Source organism: Mobula hypostoma, chromosome 29 (assembly GCF_963921235.1).
Source record: "Mobula hypostoma chromosome 29, sMobHyp1.1, whole genome shotgun sequence".
NCBI classification, from domain to species: domain Eukaryota; kingdom Metazoa; phylum Chordata; class Chondrichthyes; order Myliobatiformes; family Myliobatidae; genus Mobula; species Mobula hypostoma.
Window position 1 is genome coordinate 8,642,887 of NC_086125.1, and position 27,198 is coordinate 8,670,084.

Genomic DNA, 27,198 nt, shown 5'->3' on the forward strand with positions numbered 1-27,198 from the left:
TGTACCCTCGGCATAAATGTTTGCCCTAGTGATAGGGCAGGGGAGGGAGGCGAGTTCCTGCATCGAGGAGGAGGGTGGGGAAGGACTGGATTTACGGTATTCCCTCCCGTGTGCATTACCAGAGGTGAATGTGGCAACACCTTTTACCACGGCGGTGACATGGGCTGTGGGTTCTGAAGGTACGACATCACCACAGCTGAAATCGACAACCTGCAAAGCCAAAGACAGAAGGGACTTGGTGAGGAGCTTACACAAATCAAATCGCACAGCTACCCAGCCCCCTTGACTGCCTAACAACTAATCACTTCACCACTGTGATCTGAGTTGGATGATCAGCCATGATCATAATAAATGGCGGTGCAGGCTCGGAGGGCCGAATGGCCTACTCCTGCACCTATTTTCTATGTTTCTATGTTTAACCTTCCCAACCTTCCCTGTTTGAGGCCCACTACAAAACAGCATTTATCAACTTAGCTAGGGAGCAGCATACTGTCCTTTGGAGGAGATAAAACTGTCTGCGCTTCAAAAATTCTTCGCCATCTGTATGGTGTTCTGTAATGTCCTGATGTGATAAATTCAGAGGCAGTTGTGGCACAAACTCAGGCTCTATAGCCCACCAAGTCTCTGCCAAACTGCACTCAGTGGCCACTTTATTAAATACACCTGTGCGTCTGCTCATTAATGCAAATATCGAATCAGCCAATCATGTGGCAGCATCTCAATATATAAAAGCACACAGACATGGTCAAGTGGTTCAGATGTTGTTCAGACCAATCTTCAGAATTGGGAAGAAATGTGATCTAACTGACTTTGACTGATTGCTGGTGCCAGATGGGGTGGTTTGAGTATCTCAGAAACTGCTGACCACCAGAGATCTTCACACACAACAGTCAATAAAGTTTAGACAGAATGGTGCGGAAATACTAAAAACATCTAGTGACTGGCAGTTATGGGGGCGAACCCGTCTTGTTAATGCAAGAGGTCAGAGGAGAATGGCCAGATCGGTTCAAGCAGACAGGATGTGTGGAGAAGAGCATCTCTGAACACCCAACTCGTCAAACCTTGGCAGCAGCAAGAGAAGACCACGAACAAACAGAAACACACCCAGTGGCCACTTTATTAGGAACCCAAACCTAGATCAATCCATTTTTATTTCCCCACATTTTCCTCAACTTCCCCAACGTTCTATCATTCACCTGCTGATTAGCAGCAATATACAGCAGCCGACTTTGAGAGGCGGGGGGAAACGCACTCAGTCACAGGGAGAACGTGGAATCTCCACCCGGAGATAGCTAAAGGTCTGGATTGAACTGGGTCTCCGGCACTGTGAGGGATCACCTCTAGCACTGTGCCATTAATGTGGCCAGGACATGCCCTCTTCTCATTGCTACCATCAGAAAAAACATACAGAAGCCTGAAGGCACACACTTAACGATTCAGGAACAGCTTCTTCTCCTTTGCCATCAATTTCTGAATGGGCATTGAACCCGTGACCACTACCTCACTTTTTATTTCTGTTTTTGCACTATTTAACTATCTAACATACATATATAAATTTACTGAAAGTAACAGTTTTTCTCTGTATTTTTCATGTATTGCATTGTACTGCTGCCCCAAAGTTAACAATTTTCACGACATAAGCTGGCGATATTAAACTTGATTCTGATGTGGTTAAAAATAATGGGTTTCACTCACATGAAACTGCTCATCATCTGTTTGGTGTCTTCCGAACTGCGGGAGTTAGCGAAGCTGATGAAAGAGCAGTACACGGCAATCCAAGCGCAGCATTTCAACTGGGAAAGGAGGAGACGGCCATTAGAGACTGGACACACTACACGTCACACTCTCAATCCCAAACCAGTGTATATAAAAAAAAACCCACCCCCAGACCCAAATGATGCCAAGTTTGATTGGGAGATTAGAAAAAGAAACAGCTAAGTCCTCTGTTCTGGAACTGTGTATGAAGGCAGCAATGAGTTGACTTGCCTAACACCGTACCTAGGGAGTTGCTCACGGTGACTCGCCTAACACCATTCAGAGGGAGTCGCTCACAATGCAGCCTCTCCACAGGGAACAATGAGCCCATTTCGGGAAAGGGGGAGGAAGAGCAGGACAAGGGATGTGAATACCTTCAACATCAGCCCACACATACTGAAGATCATGCCCAGCAGGTTCATGTAATCGGGCGTCGGGTCCTCCAGCGTTGGATTACTGTCACTGGCGGGCGGCTTGTACCTGCAAGAAAGCAGAATTGTTAGAAGCAAGTGGCAGCCGTTCAGCACCCGTCACTGAGCCTGCTCTGCCATTCATGAAGTTCAGGGCTAAACCCTGTCCTCACGTCCTGCTTCCGCCTGATCCCATGTCGTTCAATTCCCTCAAATGTCTAAAAAACTACCGATTTCAAACAGGAATTAATTTAATGTCAGAGCATCCAGTTCTCTGAAGCAGAGAATTCCAAAGATCCATAATTCACTGAAGAAAGAAATGTCTTTTCATCTCAGTTCTATATTTTTGTACTGGTTACTCATCCCCATCTTTCAGTCCAGATGAAGAGTCTCAAAGTGTCCATTTCCCTCCATAAATGCTGCCTGACCTGCTGAGTTCTTCCACCTTTTTGTGACTTTAAATTCCTGGGTGTCACTACCTCAGAGGACCTGTCAAATTAATATAATCGCGAAGAAAGCGCGACAGCATCGCTACTTCCTCAGGAGACTCTGGAGGTTTGGTGTGTCATCAAAAACCTTGGCAAACTTTTACAGATGTGGTGGAAAGCGTATTCACTAGCTGCATTACGGCCTGGTATGGGAACACCAATACAATTGAATGGAAAATCCTACAAAAGGTAGTGGATTTGGCCCAGTACATCACGGCTAAAACCCTTCTAACCATTGAGCACATCTACATGAAATATCCATCAAAGATCCTCACCACCCAGGCCATGCTCTTTTCTCGCTGCTGCCATCAGGTAGAAGGTACAAGAGCCTCAGGTCTCGCACCACCAGGTTCAAGAACAGTTACTACCCCTCAACCATCAGACCCTTGAATAAAAGGGTATAGTTACATTCATTTAAGGACTATTTGATCTTGCTAATTCATGTTCATTATTTATTGTTATTTATTTATATCTGCATTTGCAGTTTGTTGTCCATTGATCCTATTTACAGTTACTGTTCTATAGATTTGTTGCTAAATATGCCCGCAGAAAATGAATCTCAGGTTGCATGTGGTGACGTGTGCAGTCTGATAATAAATGTTACTTTGAATTTTTGTGTGTTGCTCCAGATTCCAGAATCTGCAGAATCCCATGCCCACAAACTATCAAATATTTGTTTGACTTTAACAAGTGGCTGTTTCATTTTTCAACCCAAATGAACCTTATCCTTTGCTACATTATATCCCACCTGTGAAATCCACGCTCATTCACTTAGCCTGCCTATAAAGCGTGACATCTCTCTGCATCACTCACAGACACATCACTTTAAATTATCAAAAAAACTTGGGTATGTTACATTCTATCCCTTCATCTCCATCAGTGATCTTCACTGTGAACAGCACTGACCTCTGTCGCATCTGACTAGACACAGATCCCAACACACTGCAGTCCAGGTGTAATAGGGCAGCAGGGTAGCGTAGTGGTTAGCACAACGCTTTACAGTACCCGCGACCCGGGCTCAATTCCCGCCAGTCTGTAAGGAACGTCTCCCTGTGACCGCATGGGTTTCCTCCAGGTGCTCCAGTTTCGTCCCACAGTCCAAAGATGTACCAATCGGTCTTTGTAAATTGTCCCGTGATTCGGCTAGGGTTCAGTCGGGGACTGCTGTGAGGTGTGGCTCAAAGGGCCTGTTCCACACCGTATCTCAATAAATAAACGTAAAAAAGACCTTTTTGTTTTCCATCTGTTAGTTCGTTCTCAGTCCATGGAAGGATTCCCTCCTCGATCCAATGCGCTCTTATTATGCTTAATAATCCCGAGAATGGCTCTTTGCAGAAGACCTACTGGAAATCCAGGAACACCTCAGCAGTTGGCTTGCCCAGGCCTACAGGTAGTATCCTTATAGTCGCAACTCAGAAAGCGCCAGGACAGTGTAGCAGTCAGTGAGACACTATTACAGCTCGGGACATCAAAGTTCAGAGTTCAACCCCAGCGACCTCTGTAAGGAGTCTCTGTACGTCCGCCCTGTGGAATGCGTGGGTTTTCCTCGGGTGCTCCAGTTTCCTCCCACAGTCCAAAGATGTACCAGGTAGGTAGGTAAATTCTCCCATGATTGGGGTAGGGGTAGGGTTAAAGCAGTGTTGCTGGGTGGTGTGACTTGAAGCGCTGGAAGGATCTATTCTGCACTGCATCTCTTCGTAAAATACACGTTTCTCAACTGGGGTGATGCAGCTGCAGTGCTGCTGCCTCACCTTCTGTGATTTGATCTTTTGTGTTGTCAGTCTCGAGTTCACATGTTCTTCCTGTGACCACATGGATTTCTCTCACCCTCCATGTAAATTCATGGGTTACCTCACAGCCTTAAACTGCCCCCCAGCGTAGGTAGAGGCCTGGAGATTTGGGGGGTTGATTTGATGGGCATGTGATTGAGAATAGTGCAGGGAAATAAGTGGGAGAATAAGATTGCTCTCAGAAGCGGCAGATTTGAAGGGCTATGTTGTCAGGAGATACAAATCCGACATTGTACTGAAGTACCTGGCACTCCAAACCCATATTTTGCCAGGATTAAGCAAACCCACTGACAAATCGTCACTCCTAGTGGCTAGGTGAGTACTAAAATCCTGGGAGAGAACGGTCAGCACCGAGTCGATGGGCCTGTTTCTCTCTGCATTTCTCAATGCTTTTAGCTTTGTTCCCATGTATCCATGCTGACTTTTCCTAATCCTGATAATACAGAATAGCAATGGCGAAAGCAGCTTTCCAAAAGATGAAGACCATATTAACAGACAGAAAGATGAGCATGTACACTAAAAACAGAATACTGCAGTGCTACATTTATTTTGTCCTGACTTATGGAAGTGAATGCTGGACCATTTCCCCAGCAATGGAAAAGAGACTAGAAGCAGCTGAATTATGGTTCTACAGGAGAATGTTAAAAATATCATGGACCACACACACATCAAATGAAGAAGTTCTCAGAAGAGCCCAAGCAGTTCGATCACTCATACCAACAATAAGAGAAAGACAACTCAGATTGCTAGGACACATCATGCGGAAAGATGAACTGAAAAAACTCATACTCTCTGGAAAGATTGAGGGGAGTAATCCCAGAGGAAGACCTCAGTTTATATATATCAAAAGCATAGCCAGGTGGCGACACATCGAGGAAATGGAAGTCATCCAAAAAACGAAGGATAGATTTATATGGAAAACCATGGTCACCAAAGTCCGCATCGGATATGGTACCCAGACAGTTAGATATTGTCCAAGTGTCTTTATGCTCCCTACTTCAGAAGGGGTGGGGGTGTGTAATCCCATCGCCGTCTCATCCTTGACTCCAAACATTCTGCTCTCTTGGCCCGACCCCGTACACCCGACTCTTCCCTTACTCCCGGACCCAAGACCCCAGTTGTCCACACCCCTGGCTCTCCAGTTCCCTTCTCACCGGACCCCAAACACCCGGCTCTTTCTCTCTCCCGACCTCGGAACCACACACACAGGCCCCTCTCTCTGTACACCAGGCACCACACACACGGGCCCCTCTCTCTCTCTGTACACCCGGCACCACACACACGGGCCCATCTCTCTCTCTCTACACCCGGCACCACACACACGGGCCCCTCTCTCTCTCTGTACACCAGGCACCACACACACGGGCCCCTCTCTCTCTCTGTACACCCGGCACCACACACACGGGCCCATCTCTCTCTCTCTACACCCGGCACCACACACACGGGCCCCTCTCTCTCTCTGTACACCAGGCACCACACACACGGGCCCCTCTCTCTCTCTGTACACCCGGCACCACACACACAGGCCTCTCTCTCTCTCTGTACACCCGGCACCACACACACGGGCCCCTCTCTCTCTCTGTACACCAGGCACCACACACACGGGCCCCTCTCTCTCTCTCTGTACACCCGGCACCACACACACGGGCCCCTCTCTCTCTCTGTACACCCGGCACCACACACACAGGCCCCTCTCTCTCTCTCTACACCCGGCACCACACACACGGACCTCTCTCTCTGTACACCAGGCACCACACACACGGGCCCCTCTCTCTCTCTGTACACCAGGCACCACACACACGGACCTCTCTCTCTGTACACCAGGCACCACACACACGGGCCCCTCTCTCTCTCTCTACACCCGGCACCACACACACGGGCCCCCTCTCTCTCTCTGTACACCAGGCACCACACACACGGGCCCCCCTCTCTCTCTCTACACCCGGCACCACACACACGGGCCCCTCTCTCTCTCTCTGTACACCAGGCACCACACACACAGGCCCCTCTCTGTCTCTGTACACCAGGCACCACACACACGGGCCCCTCTCTCTCTCTGTACACCCGGCACCACACACACGGGCCCCTCTCTCTCTCTCTGTACACCCGGCACCACACACACGGGCCCCTCTCTCTCTCTCTCTGCACCCGGCACCACACACACGGGCCCCTCTCTCTCTCTGTACACCCGGCTCTCCCCTACCGCAGGATCTTGTTGGGTCTCCGAGGGTCCGCCATGATGCTGACGGCAGGTTCGTCACTTTGCCCCCGGAAGCGGAAGTCCTCCGCCAGCGGCGGGGCCGGGCTGAGGATGACATTCCCCGCTCCGCGGCCGCGGGCCCCGCAGTTTCCCAGCGAACAGTTCAGAAAGTTGGAGTGCAAGCAGGGCGCCGTGAGAGCCGTGCGCTTCAACGGTGAGTGCTGCCCGCTGAGACCGAAGCCAGTTAGCGTGGGGGCCGCAACACTGAGGAACTATGCAGCAGAGACGCCCCCCAGTGGTGGGGAGGACTGTCTTCTTTTTGCAAACAACAGGAAATCTGCAGATGCTGGAAATTCAAGCAACACACATCAAAGTTGCTGGTGAACGCAGCAGGCCAGGCAGCATCTCTAGGAAGAGGCGCAGTCGACGTTTCAGGCCGAGACCCTTCGTCACTGCCTTCTTTTTAATGGGTCCTTTTCCTGTAAGGAGACGAGTCTCAAAGTTAAATATAGTATATATACTTTGATAGTAAATGTACATTGAACTTTGCAACTGTTTTATGATGCACACCTGTGTTGGTGACTGGGTGTTCAACAAAGTGAATAATTCGAGCTGCATCTGAGATAAAAATTGCTAGACATCTCCCGGGCTTAGTTTTCGAATGCAAAATATATGTTATAAATTGTTGCTGGTGAACGCAGCAGGCCAGGCAGCATCTCTAGGAAGAGGTGCAGTCGACGTTTCAGGCCGAGACCCTTCGTTAGTCCTGACGAAGGGTCTCGGCCCGAAACGTCGACTGTACCTCTTCCTAGAGATGCTGCCTGGCCTGCTGCGTTCACCAGCAACTTTTATGTGTGTTGCTTGAATTTCCAGCATCTGCAGAATTCCTGTTGTTTGTTATAAATTGTGTTGTGATGGAGCAGTGGAATTATGCAGAGCATTATGGAAGATTAAACAGATGCTGGAAACACGTAGCAGTGCTGGCAACATCTGCGGGAAGAGGAACAAAAATTACCATTTCATTCCAGTCAATGCTGGACAAGTGAGAAGTGGGTTATAAGTTGCAGACCGGGTGAAGAGGGATGGACAGGACAGATCCATTATGATGGATTTTCAGAGATCGAATTCAAGACAAATCTTGCATTAGTTGTGGAAGTAGGTACAAGGGGGATGTCAGAGGCCAATTTTTTTTACACAGAGTGATGGGTGCACGGAATGCACTGCCAACGACAATGGTAGAGGCAGATACAACAGGGTCTTTTAAGAGACTCTTTGATAGGTACATGGTGCTTAGAAAAATAGAGGGCTATGTGTTAGGGAAATTCTAGGCAGTTTCTACAGTGGGTTACTATAGAGTAGATTTCTATGATTCTATGATAGTCCATCATCTGCTGTATTCACTTCCCAGCTAATTCAAACTCACTCTTGTGGCATCTTCACTTATAAATCTCAAACACTCCACCACATCAGCTTCCTGACCAAACTCCCAAGTGGCGTCAGCTTGGGTTTTGTTTGCTGAACATTTGTTACCGAAGGGGCGAGCCAAGTTATGCACAGCTGCAACACTGAGACAGAATGGTAACTGGTGTATTACAGGCAACCTAGTCACTGGGTTTTGAATCGCATTAGTGCTGGAGAAGTGCTGGTGTTTATCGTCAAGGACAATTGTCCATGCTGCATGTTTGGTAATCCTTTGGCTGTCATATTTTTTGCTCCCTTCCAGTGGATGGTAATTATTGCCTGACCTGTGGCAGTGACAAGACCCTGAAGCTGTGGAATCCACATCGAGGAACGCTCCTGAAGACCTACACTGGCCATGGATATGAGGTTCTGGATGCAGCTGGGTAAGGCGCTCCGGGAGAGGCTGTGTGCACTGACGCCACTTTCCATCCTTGCAAGGCTGTCATCTCCTTGTGCTGCATCCTGCTGGCCAATCTGTTTGCTGCATTCTTCCTTCATTCCCCTAGACTAGTGGTCGCCAACCAGTCAATTGCGATCGACCGGTCGATCTTTGAGACTTTCCCAGTAGATCCTGAAAAAAAAAGAAAAATAAATACACAAATACATTATGCCTGATAAACCTTTTGATGCAAAAGCAAATTTTACCCCTAGAGTGCATATGTGAGTCGTTTTTAACCCACACTTAGTTGCTTTCCCTGGTTATTGTGTTTCTCTTTTCCCACTGCCCAGCGTCGTGCGTCACATATGTGCTGACATCATGTGACTATTGCCGATGTCTGTCAAATTTCTGTGGAGCATGGGAGAGCTTCGTTTATCTTAAACATAAACGAACAACCGGCAAACTGTCCGACAGCGAAAGAAAACAACACGTGTGGGTAAAAATGACTCTCTTATACATTCATGACTTAACTAAAATTTGATCAACTTTATTCGGTTTTGACTCTATTATGCTGCTATTTATAATACGTCAGTGATGCAAAAGTTTGATCGGTTGTACTGCTCTTCCTTTCTTTTGAATTTTTTGTCTTTGATAGCAGGAATTCATGTTTAACATTTCGGATAGTGTGCTAGTAATTAGCATTAATTTTAGTTTTTACTGAGAAGTTAGCACCTCTCTTTCTCTCTCTCTCTCTTTTGACTTAGCTGTTGTATTTTTTCAGCACAGTTTGTGCTGCATCACAGAGACCAATTAGATTAGGTAAGAGTACAGACTGTCGCAAACATCAGTATACGGCACTCGCTGGTGATACCCTGCACGGTAGCTCACTAGCATGGCGGAGGCTCCACGAAAAGCGAGAATGTACAAATTCCATCCAGAATGGGAAAAGGAATTTCTATCGTTTTTCACAAAAGATGCTGCGCAAAATAAGGCTGCTGTTGAAGCATCATTTCGTGTAAGTCACCTTTTGGCTAAACACAAGAAGCCTTCTACAGATGGCAATTTATTCAAGGAAGCAATGGCCATTACCGCAGAGACTGCTTTCAATGACTTTAAAAACAAAAACGACATCAAAACCGCAATACGTAATATAACCGCTTGGCCCTGCAACAGTGACGAGGAGGGTAGAGTCACTGTCAGAGGACGTGGATCGACAAGTGTTAAAGGACTTGTCACTCTGTGAATATTTTTCACTGCAGTTCGATGAATCCCTGGATGTAATGCAAACAGCTCAGCTTGTTCTATTTGTCAGAATGGCCTTCCAGAATTTTACAACAAAGGAGGACTTCCTCACTCTTTTGCAATTAGAGGAGAGAACGAGAGGTGAGGATATTTACAATGAGTTTAAAAAGTATGTCTGTGAACATGACATCCCCATTCATAAACTGGTGGCAATTACTACTGATGGGGCTGAGCAATACGCAGTGTGCGGGTTGATTTTATAGCGCTGTGCCGTAATGACCCTGATTTTCCCAGCTTCCTGGCTTATCACTGTGTGATTCATCAGCAGGCCTTGGCTGGGAAGGTGGTGGACTTTTCTCACATAATGACACTGGTGGTCAAACTGATAAACTTGATTCGAGCAAAAGTGCTTCAGCGCCGCTTATTCAAGGCGTTATTGGATGAGCTCAATGCTGCTGACGGAGACATAATTCTTCATGCTGATGTTCGGTGGTTGAGTGGCGGCAAAGGGCTGCAACGATTTGTTGACTTGCTGCCTGAGATAAAGACTTTCCTGTCAACAAGAAACGAGCACGAGGAGCTGTCAGATGATGCGTGGCTACTGGATTTAGCATTTCTGACAGACATAACGGCTAAATTAAACGCACTTAACAACAAGCTCATGGGAAAAGACCAATACCTGCCCCCCATGAAAAGCACAGTAAATGCGTTTAAGGCCAAGTTCGGTATTTGGATTTCAAATTTAGAGAACGGGAGGCTGACGCACTTTTCCAACTTGGAGAAAATGTTATAGGCCATCAAGGAAGAAAATGCTTTTCACCTTGAGCAGTATTGTGCTTATCTAGACAAACTGGCAATAGAGTTCGATCGGTGTTTTGAGAAGTTGAACGTCATGAAAGATATTGCTGCATTTATTTCAAACCCGTTTCTGCCGATCAATATAGATCAGATAGCAGCCAAATTCCAGCAAGTATTTGGTGTGCCAAGTGATACTGAAATGGAAATAATTGATTTGCAAAATGACATCGAGCTTAAAGCAAGATCAAGGGACGGTGACTTTTGGGGGCTTGTTAACAGGGAGAAGTTTCCTCGTCTCACCGCATGTGCACTAAAAGTCAGTGCCTACTTTGGGTCAACTTATCTGTGTGAAATTGCATTTTCACAGATGAAAACTATTAAATCTTAAGTACAGGAGCTCTCTTACTGACAGACACCTCACAGCCTGTCTCAGACTGGCTGTCTTTATGAGCCAAATTTCAGGGAACTAGCTGAAAGTATTCGGCCCCAGTCATCACACTGAGTGCAACAGTCAATTTTTATTCATTTATTTTTCATGTTGAAATAAAATTAAATAATGAAACTTAGAATTAAAGGTATGAAGTATTGTAATATTCTTAAAGAAAGACAGCTATGACCTGTTTGATATGCTAGTTACAGTGTTTTCTTGGTTGAATTAATTTGAAAGTTTGACAAAAGCATTTTATGTAATTCAAATACAATCAGCCTGAATAAAAGGCCTCAAGTTGGAAGTACAATCTGAGCTGTTTTTTTGCTAAATGATTTAGTAGGTCGATTCTGCCTTTCACTAAGGCTGAGTTTGGGGATCTTGGGCTTAATAAGGCTGGCTGGCGATCACTACCTAGACGATTGAGAGTGGGAGTGCTGGTTAATCTTTCCTGTTTTCTTTGTCCCATCTGTTGTTTTATCACTGTGCCAACACTCTCCTCCCCGATCACCAGGCCCAGTGCTTTGTCCAAGTGTTTTATGCACCATTCTGACACTGGTTTGCCCTCAGCTGTCTGACCTTTCACCTTTGCAGGTCCTGCGATAACAGCCAGATCTGTTCGTGCAGCGGTGACAAAACCATCATACTGTGGGACGTGGCGACGGGGCAGCTGGTGCGGAAGTTTCGCGGCCACGGCGGGGTAAGAGGGGCTCTGGTACATAGATACCGTGTCACCAACAAGCTACGGTGGTGTCTGCCCTTGTGGGATGGTGGATGAGATGCAAGGGCAACACACTGTGGTGTTGGGGCTGTCCTGGGACGGGATGGTGTGGAGGAGAGGGGTGGTGAAAACACGGTTCGGTATGACCTTATTAAGGAACCAGTGGTGCTCGATAGTCTCCCTTCTCCAACCCAGGTGCAGCTTTGTTGTTTTAGCTGGTGGTCAACCTCCAGTCTTCAGCAGTGTGATTGATTCATGGAGAAACACAGCACAAAACAGGCCCTTCGTCCCATCAAGTACGTGGTGTCCATCAACCACCCATTTCAACACTAGTTCCTTTCTCCTGCTAATTCATTTTCTTCTCCCCATATTCCCATCAACCCCCCCCCCCCTCCACCACCACCACCACCTGCACACGCTCACTTCTCACTACTGCCATCAGGAAGAAGGTACAGGAGCCTCAGGACTCACATCACCAGGTTCCGGAACCTTCCTCCCAGCTTCCACCACTCGCCTACACACCAGCCACAACTTACTGCAGCCAATTATCCACCAAACTGCATGTCTTCGAGAAGTGATAGGAAACTGGAGCACCTGGGGTGGGGGGAACCCATATGATCAGAGGAAGAGCGTGCAAACTCACACAGACCGAGCTGGGTTGTTGGAACGTGCAAACTCACACAGACCGAGCTGGGTTGTTGGATTGTGCAAACTCACACAGACTGAGCTGGGTTGTTGGATTGTGCAAACTCACACAGACTGAGCTGGGTTGTTGGATTGTGCAAACTCACACAGATCGAGCTGGGTTGTTGGATTGTGCAAACTCACACAGACCGAGCTGGGTTGTTGGATTGTGCAAACTCACACAGACCGAGCTGGGTTGTTGGATTGTGCAAATTCACACAGACCGAGCTGGGTTGTTGGATTGTGCAAATTCACACAGACCGAGCTGGGTTGTTGGATTGTGCAAATTCACACAGACCGAGCTGGGTTGTTGGATTGTGCAAACTCACACAGATCGAGCTGGGTTGTTGGAACGTGCAAACTCACACAGACCGAGCTGGGTTGTTGGAACGTGCAAACTCACATAGACCGAGCTGGGTTGTTGGATTGTGCAAACTCACACAGATCGCGCTGGGTTGTTGGATTGTGCAAACTCACACAGATCGCGCTGGGTTGTTGGATTGTGCAAACTCACACAGACCGAGCTGGGTTGTTGGAACTGTGTGGTAGCAGCTACTCCATTGCTTGGGTACAGGGACATAGTTCCCTGAAAATGGGACACTGTAGGACAGGGAGGTGGAGAAGGCATTTGCCACACTTGCCTTTATCTGTCAGGGCATTGAGTACAGTTGTCGGGGCGACACGTTACAGCGACACAGACACTGTGGTGACCGTACGGTGTGCTGTTCTGGTTGTCTGGTTGCCAGGGCAGAGGAAGCATGGAAAGGATGCAGAAAAAACTTGATAAGAATAGTTGTGAGATTGGAGAGCTTGAGCCATAAGGAGAGACTGTTCAGGCTGCCACTTTTTACACGGAGTGCAGGGGGCCGAGAGGTGACCTTATAAGAGGGTTATACTGCCATTCTTTTTCCCAGGGTAGGAGAATCTAAAACGAGAGGGCTTGGGTTTAAGTGAGAGGGTGAAGATTTAAGAGGGACCTGGGGCACAGGTTTTCCACACCGAGGGCAGTGGGCAGCTGTCAGAGAAAATGGTAGTGGCAGGTACAATTACAGTGTTCAAAAAGTACTTAAAACAGGTACATGGACAGGAAATGCATGGACGAGCTGATGTAGACAATGTGGTTGGCTTGGACGAGCTGGGTTGTAGGGTCTGTTCCATGCTATATATCTCTATCTCTTTGCTCTTCACCGTCCCCAGAGTCCTTCCTCTACTCTGCCTGAAATGCCTCTCACTCCTCTCTTACAGAAAGTGAACTGCGTTCAATTCAATGAGGAGTCGACTGTCATTATTTCAGGTGAGAAAGCTGCAGGAGGGAAGCATGTGGAAACTGCTCAGATGAGGCAGTGTGTGATATTGAAAGCCATGGTTGTCCACTTCCAGAAGGTTTGACAGTCCTCGGTTCAGATCAGCTTGTGCACGATCAGCTCACTCTGGGGACAAACTCTGAGCCCCAGCAAATTGTTGCACATTGACTCAGCTCGCTCTCCACCCTGGATCTGCCAACCCTTCTCTCCAGATCTGACTTCTCAGTGGAGCTTCACTCTCACTCGGGCTGTATTTAGGGAGTGGATGGAGAGAGTGGGTGGGGTGCTATTCAGTGGCAAGATGATAGAGGGTAAATAATTTATTAGCGGAGAGTCTGATGAGCAGAAGGCAGCTATTTCCCCTCCCCACAGTGGTTCTGGTAGGGACCCTGTGTTTGGGAGTGTTTTTTTTCATGAAGAATTGAAACATTTATGACAGAAGGCCATTCAGCCAATCGCACGTGCACTGATTGTAAAAGAACGAGTGCAGAGAGTTGTGGACACAGCTCAGCACATCACAGGGACCAGCCTCCCCTCCGTGGACCCTGTCTACACTTCTCACTGCCCCAGTGACGCAGCCACAATAATCAAAGGCCCTGTGCAATCTACGATTCTCTCCTGCCCTCTCCCATTGGACAGAAGATACAAAAGCTCAGAAGCACATACATCCAAGCACAAGGACAGCCAGCTTCTACCCGAACCCTCGAACACACCTCATGGACGATAACATGGACACTTGACCTCCCAATCCATCTCATTATGATCTACACTTCACTGTTTGCCTGCACTGCACTTCCTCAGTGGCTTTTACACTGTATTCTGCATTGTTTCTGTTTTATCCTATTCTAGCTCAATACGTACACTGTGTAACGATCTGACCTGCCTGAACAGTGCGCCAGCCAAGTTTTCAGTGTCTTGCTGCACAATAGTAGACCAAAAACAGCAAAACCCAACACGAGCTCACCTTCCAGTACATGATCAATGGCCTGCACATCACAAACTCAACACAGAAGCCGCTTGTGAGGGGGAGACAAATCTGTATTTCTGTCATTCACTCTGTCTGGTTCCTGAAGGAGTCATAGCCGGGGTGGTAACGGGGACAAGCATTCACGACCTATAAAATGCTCCCAGTGATGTGTGTGTGTAGAACCAAGTCCAGCTCCTGGCCTTCACACGTGGCTTAGCTACTAAACCCTACTGACAGGACAAGCGACAAAGGTGGGTTACTGGTGTCTTAAATCGAGTTGCTTCCAGCAAATGGGGCACGTCAGCTCATCGAGGAGAAGGAAACTCTGATCTCAAACCTCCACTGCCTTGTGGCTATACCCACTTATGGCGAAGGCTTAGAGCAGGAGTCCCTGACGCAGCTGTCTGTTGAGTTCAAAGGAGTTTCCTCCAACTTTCTGCCCTGCGTAAGTTCTCAGACTGAGGACAAATCCGGCTGATCGTCTGATTGCAGGTTCCATTGACACCTCGATTAGATGTTGGGATTGCCGCTCACGGAAAACAGAACCCATTCAGATTCTCGATGAAGCAAAGGATGGGATCTCCAGCGTGAAGGTTTCCGACCATGAAATTCTGTCAGGGTAAGAGTTATGGTGGGAACGTCACCGCTGTGTGGCAGTGTGCAGAGTGGGAACATCAACGCTATTTAGTGGCGCGCGGAATCGGAATGTCACCATTATAACCGGTGTGTGTGGAGTGGGAACGTCACCATTATAACCGGTGTGTGTGGAGTGGGAACGTCACCATTGTAACCGGTGTGTGTGGAGTGGGAACGTCACCACTGTAACTGGTGTGTGTGGAGTGGGAACGTCACCACTGTAACCGGTGTGTGTAGAGTGGGAACATCACCATTGTAACCGGTGTGTGTGGAGTGGGAACGTCACCATTATAACCGGTGTGTGGGGAGTGGGAACGTCGCCGTTGTAACCAGTGTGTGGAGTGGGAACGTCACCATTATAACCGGTGTGTGTGGAGTGGGAACGTCACCATTATAACCGGTGTGTGGGGAGTGGGAACGTCGCCGTTGTAACCGGTGTGTGTGGAGTGGGAACGTCACTGTTGTAACCGGTGTGTGGAGTGGGAACGTCACCATTATAACCGGTGTGTGTGGAGTGGGAACGTCACTGTTGTAACCGGTGTGTGGAGTGGGAACGTCACCATTGTAACCGGTGTGTGTGGAGTGGGAATGTCATCATTATAACCGGTGTGTGTGGAGTGGGAATGTCATCATTATAACCGGTGTGTGGGGAGTGGGAACGTCACCATTGTAACCAGTGTGTGTGGAGTGGGAATGTCATCATTATAACCGGTGTGTGGGGAGTGGGAACGTCACCATTGTAACCGGTGTGTGTGGAGTGGGAATGTCATCATTATAACCGGTGTGTGGGGAGTGGGAACGTCGCCGTTGTAACCAGTGTGTGGAGTGGGAACGTCACCGTTATAACCGGTGTGTGTGGAGTGGGAACGTCACTGTTGTAACCGGTGTGTGGAGTGGGAACGTCACCATTATAACCGGTGTGTGTGGACTGGGAACGTCACCATTGTAACCGGTGTGTGTGGAGTGGGAACGTCACCGCTGTAACCAGTGTGTGGAGACTGGGAACGTCACCGTTGTAACCAGTGTGTGTGGAGTGGGGACACCAGCACTCTGTGGAGTGGGAAGGAGCGAGTGAGGTTTTGGGAATGAGGCTTGTATAGACGAGGGTTGTTGTCCACCCTGATGCTGTGCTCCTTTAGGTCTGTCGATGGACGGGTGCGGCGGTATGACCTTCGGATGGGACAGCTGTTTGCGGATTTCATTGGAAGTGAGTAAACAGATGCTGGATATGATGGAACAAAAGTACGTCTGTCTGACTCTCTTTAGTACGACAACAGAGTCAAAATTCAGCAGGTCAGGCAGCATCTTTGGAGGGGAATAAACAGTCGCCGTTTCGGGCTGAGACCCTGCGTCAGGATTGGAGAGAAAGGAGGCAGAAGCCAGAATGAAAGATGGTGGGGAGGGGAGAGAGTACAAGCTGGCAGGCCATTGGTGAGGTGAGGTGAGGGAGAAGGTAGGTAGGTGGGGGAGGAGGGATGAAGAAATAAATTGGGAGATGATACTTGGAAAAGGTGAAGTTTGAAGGAGGAATTTTATCGGAGAGGAGAGTGGATCATGGGAGAAAGGGAAGGACGAGGGGCACTGCGGGAGCCAATGGGCAGGTTAGGAGAAGGGAAAGGGTGACAGGAATCAGAGTGGAGCATGGAAAAGGAGAAGGCAGAGTTTTATTGGAAGTTAGATTAATATTTATAATGACATGAGCAGATTTTCAGTCTGTCTGCTTGTTCTATCAAGTCATCTGACTGTTTCACTGTGCTACAGATGGACTGATGGTTTACTTTTGCGCTTGTTCTACTGATTACTGTCTCTTTCTCATACAGGTCCAATAACAAGTGTATGTTTCAGCAGAGATGGGCAGTGTACACTGAGCTCCAGCCTGGACTCCACACTTCGGCTCTTGGATAAGGAGACTGGGGAGTTACTAGGACAGTAAGTGAAGCTGTCGAGGCAGGAAGAGCACAGTCACGTGACTCTCAAGCCTCTTCACTCACGGGCACAACTCCCTCAGTGTCGCAGACTAATTGCTTGTATCCTCCAGTCCCCAAAGAACATACTTAACACAATTCAATTCACTCAGTACTCACCCAGTGCTTGACTGCTCCATGCCTTCAGTTGTATAGAGAGGGCTGGTGGAGAGGAGTAGGAAGATAGAGATGTAAGACAAAGGACTAAATGAATATTGGTTAATATACACTCAATGGCCACTTTATTAGGTACCTCATGTGCCTAATGAGTGGCCATTGAATGTATGTTCATGGTCTTCTGCGGCTGTAGCCCATCCACTTCAAGGTTCAACTTGGTGTCCATCCAAAGATGCTTTTCTGCGTTCCACTGTTGCAACACATGCTCATTTGAGTTACCGTCCCCTTCCTGTCAGCTTGAACCAGTCTGGCCATTCTCCTCTGACCTCTCTCATTAACAAGGCATTTTCACTACAAAACTGCCGCTCACTGGATTTCTTTTGTTTCTCACACCATTCTCTTAAACTCTAGTGACTGTTGTGCGTGAAAATCCCAGGAGTTTACCAATAATCTCTGTCTGTAAATTTGCTGATGACACAACTATTGTTGACAGAATTTCAGATGCTGACGAGGAGGTGTACAGGGGTGAGATAGATCAGCTGGTTGAGTCCTGTCGCAACAACAGACTTGTGCTCGATGTCAGTGAGACCAAGGAATTGATTGTGGACTTCATGAAGGGGAAGTTGAGGGAACACACACCAGTCTTCATTGAGGGATCAGTAGAGGAAAGGGTGAGCATTTTCAGTTCCTGGGTGTCAGCTTCTCTGAAGATGTATCATTGATATAATTACAAACAAGGTATGACAGCAGCTTTATTTCATTAGGAGTTTGATGAGACTTTGTAGGTCACCAAAAGCACTCGCAAATTTCTACACGTGTACCATAGGAAGCGTTCTAACTGGTTGCATCAGGAAGTTGTAAACTCAGCCAGCTCTATCGTGGGCATCTGACTCCTCAGCATCAAGGACGCCTTCAAAAGGCGCTGTCTCAAAAGCACAGCGTCCATCACCCAGGTCATGCCCTCTTCTCTTTGCTGCCATCGGATAGGAGGGACAGGAAGCTTAGGACACATACTCAATGTTTTAGGATCATCTTCCCCTCTGCCCTCAGATTTCCGAATGGACAATGAATCAGTATACACTACCTCACAAACATCTTCTTTTTGTTGTACTTATTTACTTGTGTGTATATATTTCTTATTGTAATTTAGTTTTTAATTATTCCGCATTGTGATGTACTGCTGCTGCAAAACAACAAATTTCATGACATAATGCCAGTGATATTAATGCTGATTCTGAGATCCTCAAACCACCCTGTCTGGCATCAACAATTATTTCAGTCAAAATTACTTCGATCACACTTCTTCCCCATTCTGGTATTTGGTCCAAATAGCAACCGACCGTCTTGACCATGTCTGCATTGAGTTGCTGCCACATGATTGGCTGACTAGATATTTATATTAACAAGCAGACGTACGGGTGTAGCTGATAGGGAAAGTATGGATCAGATGTTAAGCATAGTAAGTTCTGGCCATTGGAGGAGCATTGTAAAGAAATGGTATGAGGAGGGACATCAGTAAAGGGTGGTTATGAAAGAAGAGTTCATATTGGAACAATCAGTATTTATTCTAGGTTATAAAGTGCATAAACACAAGAAAGGATGTTGCTTACGTGGGCCTCAATACTGACAGTGGAGGAGGCTGTAGACAGAAAATACAAATGGGGGTGGTGCCAGTGCGCATGCGTATACGTATAGATTAGAGGTGTTTGGTCGGCGCTCCTCTCCGAGGCCTCGATAAAATTATTATTATACCGTGTTTTATTCATCAGAGGCCAACAGTGTATGTCTAAACTGAGTGTCTGGAAAAGTTTGACAATGCCGAAGGCAAATAAAGCCAAGACTGCCGACTGTCAAACTACCAAAGTTAGTGCTAACGACGGGTCTGTAAAGAACTTCTCCGCGTCTAAGACACCACCGGATAAAACTTACGCCATGTGCAAGGAATTAGATCAGGAGATTTCTCAGTCAGTTCTGCGCAGCATTAACAACCGCTTTGATGTTTTTGAGACCAAGTTTGAGGTGTGTGTGGCCTCCCAGGCTGACTTACAAGCCTGTGTGGCTAATCAAGAACTAACCACCAGTGACCTTGAAACACGTGTGCAAGAGCTTGAAGCTAAGTATTCCGAGCTAATGAGACAAAACAGCCTGCTTGAAGCTAAAGTGCTTGACTTGGAGGCTCGTTCCCGGAGACATAATATTAAGATTGTAGGGATACAAGAGGGCGAGGAGGATGGTAAACCTACTGAATTTGTTTCCAGACTGATTCCCAAATTGCTCGGAAGAGCATTTCCCGTATCCGGTTAAAGTCGATTGCGTGCATCGCTCTCTCCAGCCAAAGCCGGCTGCCAGTGCTAAGCCGCCCACCATCTTGGCACGTATCCATCACTTTCCAGTGAAAGAGCTGATCCTGCTCTGCAGCAGACTACAACCCATGGAGTACAAGGGAAACAAGGTCTTGATCTTCCCGGAATATACTAAAGAGGTGATGACTCAACGTCGTGCCTTTCGAGATGTACTGCAAACTCTGTGTGATGGAGGAATCAAGCACACTCTGCGGTATCCGGCTAGGCTCTATATTTATCATCAACATGGAAGAGCGCCTAAAGGATACGACGACCCGATAGAAGCAGCACGATTCTTGGAAAGGAATAACGCACGAAAAAGGGAGTAGATGTATTGACACTGTTTATTCAGCTTATATTTCTGCCGGTTTCCATGTTGGGATATGGGGAGGGACCTGCTTGTTATATGTAGTTTTGCAATGCTGTATGCTGCACTGGGATTTAATTGCGGAGAACGTTCTAAATATTTTTGTTATTATAAGGGTTAAATTTGGGTGTCATGAATGTTCAGCTTCAGGTGCGGAAATTGGATAACTCTCCCCAGCCCTAATAGCATCTGTTTAACGGTATTATATAATTTGTGTTATAAATTTTCTCGGAGAGGGGGTTTGTGATAATTGTGTAATGTTAGTTACCTGCCCAGCAGCTCCTTTTGGGATGGAAATGGGGAACTATGTGTCTGGTTTAGGGAGACATGAAGGGGGGTGGGTTAGGGTGTGTGTTGTTCCTGTTTATAGCGCAGGCATGCTTTTTGTTTGTGAATGTTTTGTTCTTCTGAGGCTGCCAGTTATTTTGCATTGTTTACTATGTTTGTGCTCAACTCTAATAATCTATTTTTTATTCTCATATGCAGAGGCCTTGCGGTAGAGCGCAGCTGGGAGGGTAAAGATATTACAATAGTCTCATGGAATGTTAAGGGCCGTGGTCATGTTGTTAAGAGGGATAAAGTTTTTAGATATCTCAAATCTCTCTATCTGCAGATATGATTTTTCTACAGGAAACCCATATCAAAGTAACTGAGCAACACAGATTGAGGTCTAGCTGGATATCGCAGGTTTACCAGTCACCATTTACTTCTCATGCCCATGGTGTGGCTATCCTCTTTAGGAAAAATATTCCATTTCAACTCACTTCCATGACCACAGATCCTCTGGGCAGATTTATTATGATCTCTGGCACCATTAATTTGTTTCCACTGACCTTCCTTAATATTTATGGTCCAAACACAGACGAGCCAAATTGTTTTAGGAGAGTTTTTGATTTACTTCCGGATGCCAGTATTCAAATATAATAATCAGCGGTGACTTGAATTGCTACCTGGATCCATATTTAGATAGATTGTCCTCCCGCCCACCCTCAAATATCGTGTCAGTGCAGGTCCTAAATAATTTGATGAGATCTAGGAATTTAGTAGGTATTTGGCGAGTTCAACATCCCACCGACAAGGACTATTCTTATTATTCTCATGTACACAAACCTTATAGTAGAATAGACTATTTTTTGGTTGACTCTCATTTAATATCTCGTGTTACCAATACAAAATATCACAATAGATTAATTTCTGACATTAGCCCCTTGACAATGTCCCTAAATTCCTCCCTTTCCAAACAAAGCTATTCCTGGTGTTTTAACCCCTCCCTACTCGCCGATAAGAAATTTATAGAATATATCACCACCAGATTAAAAGATTTTATAGAAATTAACGATAATGGCGAAGTGTCAGATTCCACATTCTGGGAGACATTAAAAATTGTAATTCGTGGGTATATAATTTCATATGAATCCGCTGCTAAGAGGGAGAGAGAAGGGCGATTATTAGAGATTGAGAATACTCTCCCAGCCCTCGAAGCGACATATCAGGCTTCGAAATCCTCTGAAGATTATACTAAAATAATGAAGCTTAAATATGAGTACAATTGTATCTTGGGTAGTCAGTAAATAACCTCCTCTTAAAATTAAGACAAAAGCATTTGGAAATGGGGACAAGTCTGAGGAGCTCCTGGCGCGGCAGCTCAGGGGCACCCAGGCCCTGAGGTCAATTCATTGCATTAGATCGAGGCCGGGTACCCTGTTAACTAACCCCAAGGAGATAAATGACTATTTTAAAGAATTTTACGGCGAACTCTACACCTCTAAATGCAATGCCACTCAAACTGATTTGAATGACTTCTTTGATTCTTTTGTAATGCCGAAACTCAGTGACACTGCTAGGTAGGACTTAGATTCTGACTTCACATTGGAAGAAATAACTTCTGCTATTATGTCATTTCCGTCCAGCAAGGCTGTTGGGCTGGATGGATTTGGCTGTGAATTTTATAAGAAATTCTGTGCTATCCTTGCCCCACTTCTCCTCAGAATGATATCTTGCTCTAAGAGAGATAAAGCCTTGCCTAGAACATTGTACGAGGCTGACATTTCCCTCATTTTAAAGAAAGGTAAAGAGGAAACAGACCCGGCCAGCTATAGGCCCATTGCACTTCAGAATATTGATAGAAAGGTAATTACTAAAACGCTGGCTAACTGTCTCAATAGGCATTTGTCATCTATCATTCATCCTGATCAGACAGGATTTGTCCCGGGTAGGTTCTCTTTTTCCAATGTCAGATGCCTCCTTAATACTGTATATGCTGATCATGGGAAAGCTAATGGGGCAGCAATTTTGTCCCTTGATGCACAAAAGGCTTTTGACCAGATTGAGTGGCCTTACATGTTTGAGTCACTGTACAGGTTTGGGTTCGGTGAGTCATTTGTATCTTGGGTAAAACCGATATATGCCAGCCTAATGTGTTCTCTTATAACTAATGATGACAATTCAACTCTGTTTCCCCTACACCGTCCAGTCCTGCAGGGGTGCCCTCTCTTGCCGTCTCATTTTGCCGCCACGGTGGAGCCCCTTGCCTTAAAAATAAGAAGTCACTCAAATATTCTGGGTTTGAAAGTGGGAGGTATTGAAACACTTATTAGTTTATATGTTGATGATGTGATACTCTACTTACAAAACTCAGAAAAGTCAGTCCCTCTTCTAGATTTAATCACCTCTTTTGGCAGACTATCGGGATACTCAAACAATTGGACAAAAAGTGACTTAGTGCCCCTCTCCAACGACTACACGCGGGGTTTTTTGGAAAGTTTCCGGTTCAAAGTAGTTAAAGATCACTTTACTTATCTTGGCTTGACAATCCCCAAAGATCCTAAAATAATATTCAAATTAAACTTTGCGGAGTTTATTTCAAAACTTAAACAGAATATAGAAAGTTGGAAAACCCTACCTCTGTCCATGATTGGTCATATAAATTCAGTTAAAATGGTTTCCCTTCCTAGGTTTCTCTATCTTTGTCAAAATCTCCCCATTTTTCTTACATCAGCTTTTCTTAAAGAGTTGGACTCCATAATATTGTCTTATATCTGGAATTTAAGAATCACAGGATTTCGAAAATTCATTTACAAAAGCCCAAGTCTGAAGGAGGGCTGGGATTACCTGTATTTAGACACTATTACTGGGCTGTCAATGCTAGGGCTTTAATCTTTTGGCAACAGGGGCTCCGGATAACCTGGCCCCGGGGCTCCCTTGTGGCTATGTATGGAGTCTAACTCTGTTGTCAATTCCTCCTTGCCAGCCATACTATTCTCTAAGTTAGAGAAGCCTGGGACTTCAAAAAGTTTGAGTTTTGTTTTGAAAAATTCCATCAGAATTCTGAATCAGGTTAGGAGTGTTCTGAATTTACCAGAGACCTCTGTACAAACACCAATCTGTTTCAATCACTCCTTTCTACCCTCATGGTCAGATAAAACCTACCATGCTTGGAGGGAGAAGTGTCTAGTTTCTATTGAAGACCTGTACATAGAGGAATGGTTTGCAACATTTAGTCTGCTGAAAGAGAAATTTGAGCTGCCTCATTCGCACTTTTTTCGTTACTTACAAATTAGACACTACGTTCAATCCAAGATTTGTAATTTTGAAATCCTTCCAGGGAAACGTGTTTTTTGATATTTTAAAGAACCTTCCTGACTCCAGGCATCTCGTTTCTAAGCTTGTACCTTTATTTGATAAATGCACTGTAGCGTCTACTGTGAAGATTAGAGACGCCTGGAGAGAGGAGTTGGGCATGAATTATCTGAAGCTGCCTGGGATAAGCGTTTGTCTATGATACAGGCTTCCTCTGTTAACAGTAGGCACCAATTGATCCAGTTTAAATCTGTCCACCGTCTCCATTACTCTAAACTTAGATTGCACAGGATTTACCCTTCTGTCTCGCCAATGTGTGATAGATGCCAAGGGACGGAAGCCATGTTGTCACACACCTTTTGGTTTTTCCCATTACTGAATGAATTTTGGTCCAAAATATTCAACTGGTATTCAAAGGTCTGTAAAAGATCCTTCCCCTTGGAAGCTGGTCTCGCTATATTTGGCTGCTCGCAATCTACTGTTTGTTTCCCTGCAGCTATACAACAGTCTCTGATGCTGGGGATGATTGTTGTCAAAAGACTTATCTTGAGGGAATGGAAATCACCTTCTCCTCCTTCCTTTCGGAGATGGATGGCTGATATAGAAGCCATAGAAAATAGGTGCAGGAGTAGGCCATTCGGCCCTTCGAGCCTGCACCGCCAGTTATTATGATCATGGCTGATCATCCAACTCAGAACCCTGCACCAGCCTTCCCTCCATACCCCCTGACCCCCGTAGCCACAAGGGCCATATCTAACTCCCTCTTAAATATAGCCAATGAACTGGCCTCAACTGTTTCCTGTGGCAGATAATTCCACAGATTCACCACTCTCTGTGTGAAGAAGTTTTTCCTAATCTCAGTCCTAAAAGGCTTCCCCTTTATCCTCAAACTGTGACCCCTCGTTCTGGACTTCCCCAACATCGGGAACAATCTTCCTGCATCTAGCCTGTCCAATCCCTTTAGGATTTTATACGTTTCAATCAGATCCCCCCTCAATCTTCTAAATTCCGAGTACAAGCCTAGTTCATCCAGTCTTTCTTCATATGAAAGTCCTGCCATCCCAGGAATCAATCTGGTGAACCTTCTTTGTACTCCCTCTATGGCAAGGATGTCGTTCCTCAGATTAGGGGACCAAAACTGCACACAATACTCCAGGTGTGGTCTCACCAAGGCCTTGTACAACTGCAGTAGTACCTCCCTGCTCCTGTACTCGAATCCTCTCGCTATAAATGCCAGCATACCATTGGCCTTTTTCACCGCCTGCTGTACCTGCATGCCCACTTTCAATGACTGGTGTATAATGACACCCAGGTCTCGTTGCACCTCCCCTTTTCCTAATCAGCCACCATTCAGATAATCTGTTTTCCTATTTTTGCCACCGAAGTGGATAACTTCACATTTATCCACATTAAATTGCATCTGCCATGAATTTGCCCACTCACCCAACCTATCCAAGTCACCCTGCATCCTCCTCACAGCTAACACTGCCGCCCAGCTTTGTGTCATCCGCAAACTTGGAGATGCTGCATTTAATTCCCTCATCCAAGTCATTAATATATATTGTAAACAACTGGGGTCCCAGCACTGAGCCTTGCGGTACCCCACTATGATCTCAGTCATACGGATGGAGAAACTTAGGTTCTTGAGAACCAATTCAATTAAAAGATTTTCAGCTATCTGGGATCCATTACTTGCCTACCTGGACGAGGCCAGGGGCAGATGAGCAATTTCACCCCAGCTGATTTCTCACAGCCCTCATTTGAGATTTAATGTTTAGTTTTTTTGAGCACTTTGTACAGTAGGCATCCCTCTAATGTTATGTCCTTTTTTTTTTGCTTATTTCATTTTTATACATCTAAGCTGGTATGTTCTTGTTGATTTCATTGTTTTTGAAATTTTTGAAAATAAAGTATTTTAAAAAAAGAAAACATGAATGGGAGTGGGATTAAAAATTGAAGTGATATGTAGCAGAAAGCTCAGGATTACTGCTGTGGATTGAATGCAGATGCTCCACAATCACCCAGTCTGTGCCAGTTTCGTGAAAGTGCCCTCCATTCTGTTTAAACAGGTACACAGGCCACAAGAGCCAACAGTACAAGCTGGACTGCTGCTTCAATGAGTCCGACACACACGTGGTCAGTGGCTCCGAGGACGGGCAAGTGTATTTCTGGGATCTAGTCGAGGTGAGTAAACCCTTTCCTGACTCCCACCCTCCCCTTCTCTCTGGAACACTGTTGGATGACATTGTAGTCGTGAATAGGACAGAGTCAGCCCAATGCCTGTCGTCGTCCCAGCTCACACAGAAAAAACAGCCCTTTGATGACCTGGCTGTGGCTCTGGGACACCCACTTTTTCTCAGAGTAAGAAGGTCGTGGGTTTGGGTTCCATGTTGAAGGTGAATGTCAATCTAGACTGACAGCCCAGCAATGATTTTGAGAGTGCTGTGCTATTGGTAGGGCAGTGGGGAGAGGCAGTATTGAGGGGACACTTCAACCAGGGTGGTTCGAGAAAGTACTGCATTGTCATCAGTGGGCAGAAAGGGGCTGGGTCTGAAACAGAGGCCCTGCTATTCAGAGCAGGGAGACTGTCAGTATTTCTCTGTCTACCAACCAGCTCAGACAAACACACCATTTTGTATTTATCCTGTTGCAGTTGGAGGGATCTTGCTATGGACGAAGTGGGTAGTAATTCCCTCCTCTCAGCAGGCAGGGACAAAGAGGCTTAGGTCCCACACCACCAGGTTCAGGAACAGTTATTACCCCTCAACCATCAGGTCCCACACCACCAGGTTCAGGAAGTTATTACCCTACAACCAACAGGTCCCACACCACCAGGTTCAGGAACAGTTATTACCCGACAACCATCAGGCTCTTGACCTGGCGTGTATAACTTTATTCATTATTCGTCTGAACTGATTTTCACTTCTAATGCCTTTCTACTACTCTTGTTCTCAGTATAAATTTTTATCTGCATTTTGTCTTTTGCACATTCTCTAACAGTCTTTGTTTGTTTAGGAATAGTTTTTCATAAATTCTGTTGTATTTTTCCTGTGAATGTCTGCAATTAAATGAATCTCAAGGTAGTATATGGTAACACTTACTGTCTGTTCTTTTATGTTTACTTCAAATTTTAAGCAGAGTTTTTGATCTAACTTTGAAACGCTTGTGGTGATTGGTTCTGACTTGATGCGTCTGCTGTCTGCAGGGCTGCCAGGCTACAACACTGAATGTTGGGAAGGGTGTGGTGCAGAGTCTGAATTACCACCCAACGCATTCCTGCTTGCTCATCGCCACAGAGGGGACCGTGCAGCTCTGGGGAGACCAAACGTACGCAGCAGAGATGCAAACAGCCACGTGACACTCTGGCACAGGCTCCCAGCACTCAGCCACTGCCCTGGTTACAGACTAAGGGAAAGACACTCTCACTCTCGTCAGCCTGCTCTCGTGACACACTGGGATCCACAGTGTAGTTAACTGTAACTAGCAGTTGTCCCAGCATCTCTGCCCTCCATAATTTACACATCAGTTTTGTGACGAATAAAGGAAAATCCGAGTTTCACTGAGCTG

The 27,198-nt window shown here is 46.2% G+C and overlaps 2 protein-coding genes across 2 annotated transcripts in view; one reads left to right on the forward strand and one right to left on the reverse strand.

Annotated features, from left to right (window-relative positions):
- wdr83os (WD repeat domain 83 opposite strand) overlaps nt 1-6,768 on the reverse strand; it is a 6,936-nt gene extending 168 nt beyond the window's left edge. The window contains exons 1-4 of the mRNA XM_063035854.1: nt 6,647-6,768; nt 2,130-2,235; nt 1,696-1,793; nt 1-210 (exon numbers count right to left, since the gene is read on the reverse strand). The exon at nt 1-210 is cut by the window's left edge and continues 168 nt beyond it. Of these exons, the coding sequence (XP_062891924.1) occupies nt 144-210; nt 1,696-1,793; nt 2,130-2,235; nt 6,647-6,681 (306 nt within the window). The 5' untranslated portion in view covers nt 6,682-6,768 and the 3' untranslated portion in view covers nt 1-143. The remainder of the gene's footprint in view (nt 211-1,695; nt 1,794-2,129; nt 2,236-6,646) is intronic.
- On the forward strand, nt 6,724-27,190 carry wdr83 (WD repeat domain containing 83). Its single transcript, XM_063035850.1, has 9 exons — nt 6,724-6,857; nt 8,367-8,487; nt 11,545-11,650; nt 13,601-13,649; nt 15,119-15,245; nt 16,402-16,469; nt 17,083-17,191; nt 25,701-25,815; nt 26,837-27,190. Exons 1-9 carry the CDS (start codon nt 6,755-6,757, stop codon nt 26,987-26,989), a joined length of 951 nt encoding a protein of 316 aa, XP_062891920.1. The 5' UTR covers nt 6,724-6,754; the 3' UTR covers nt 26,990-27,190.
- Nucleotides 27,191-27,198: the final 8 nt, after the last annotated feature.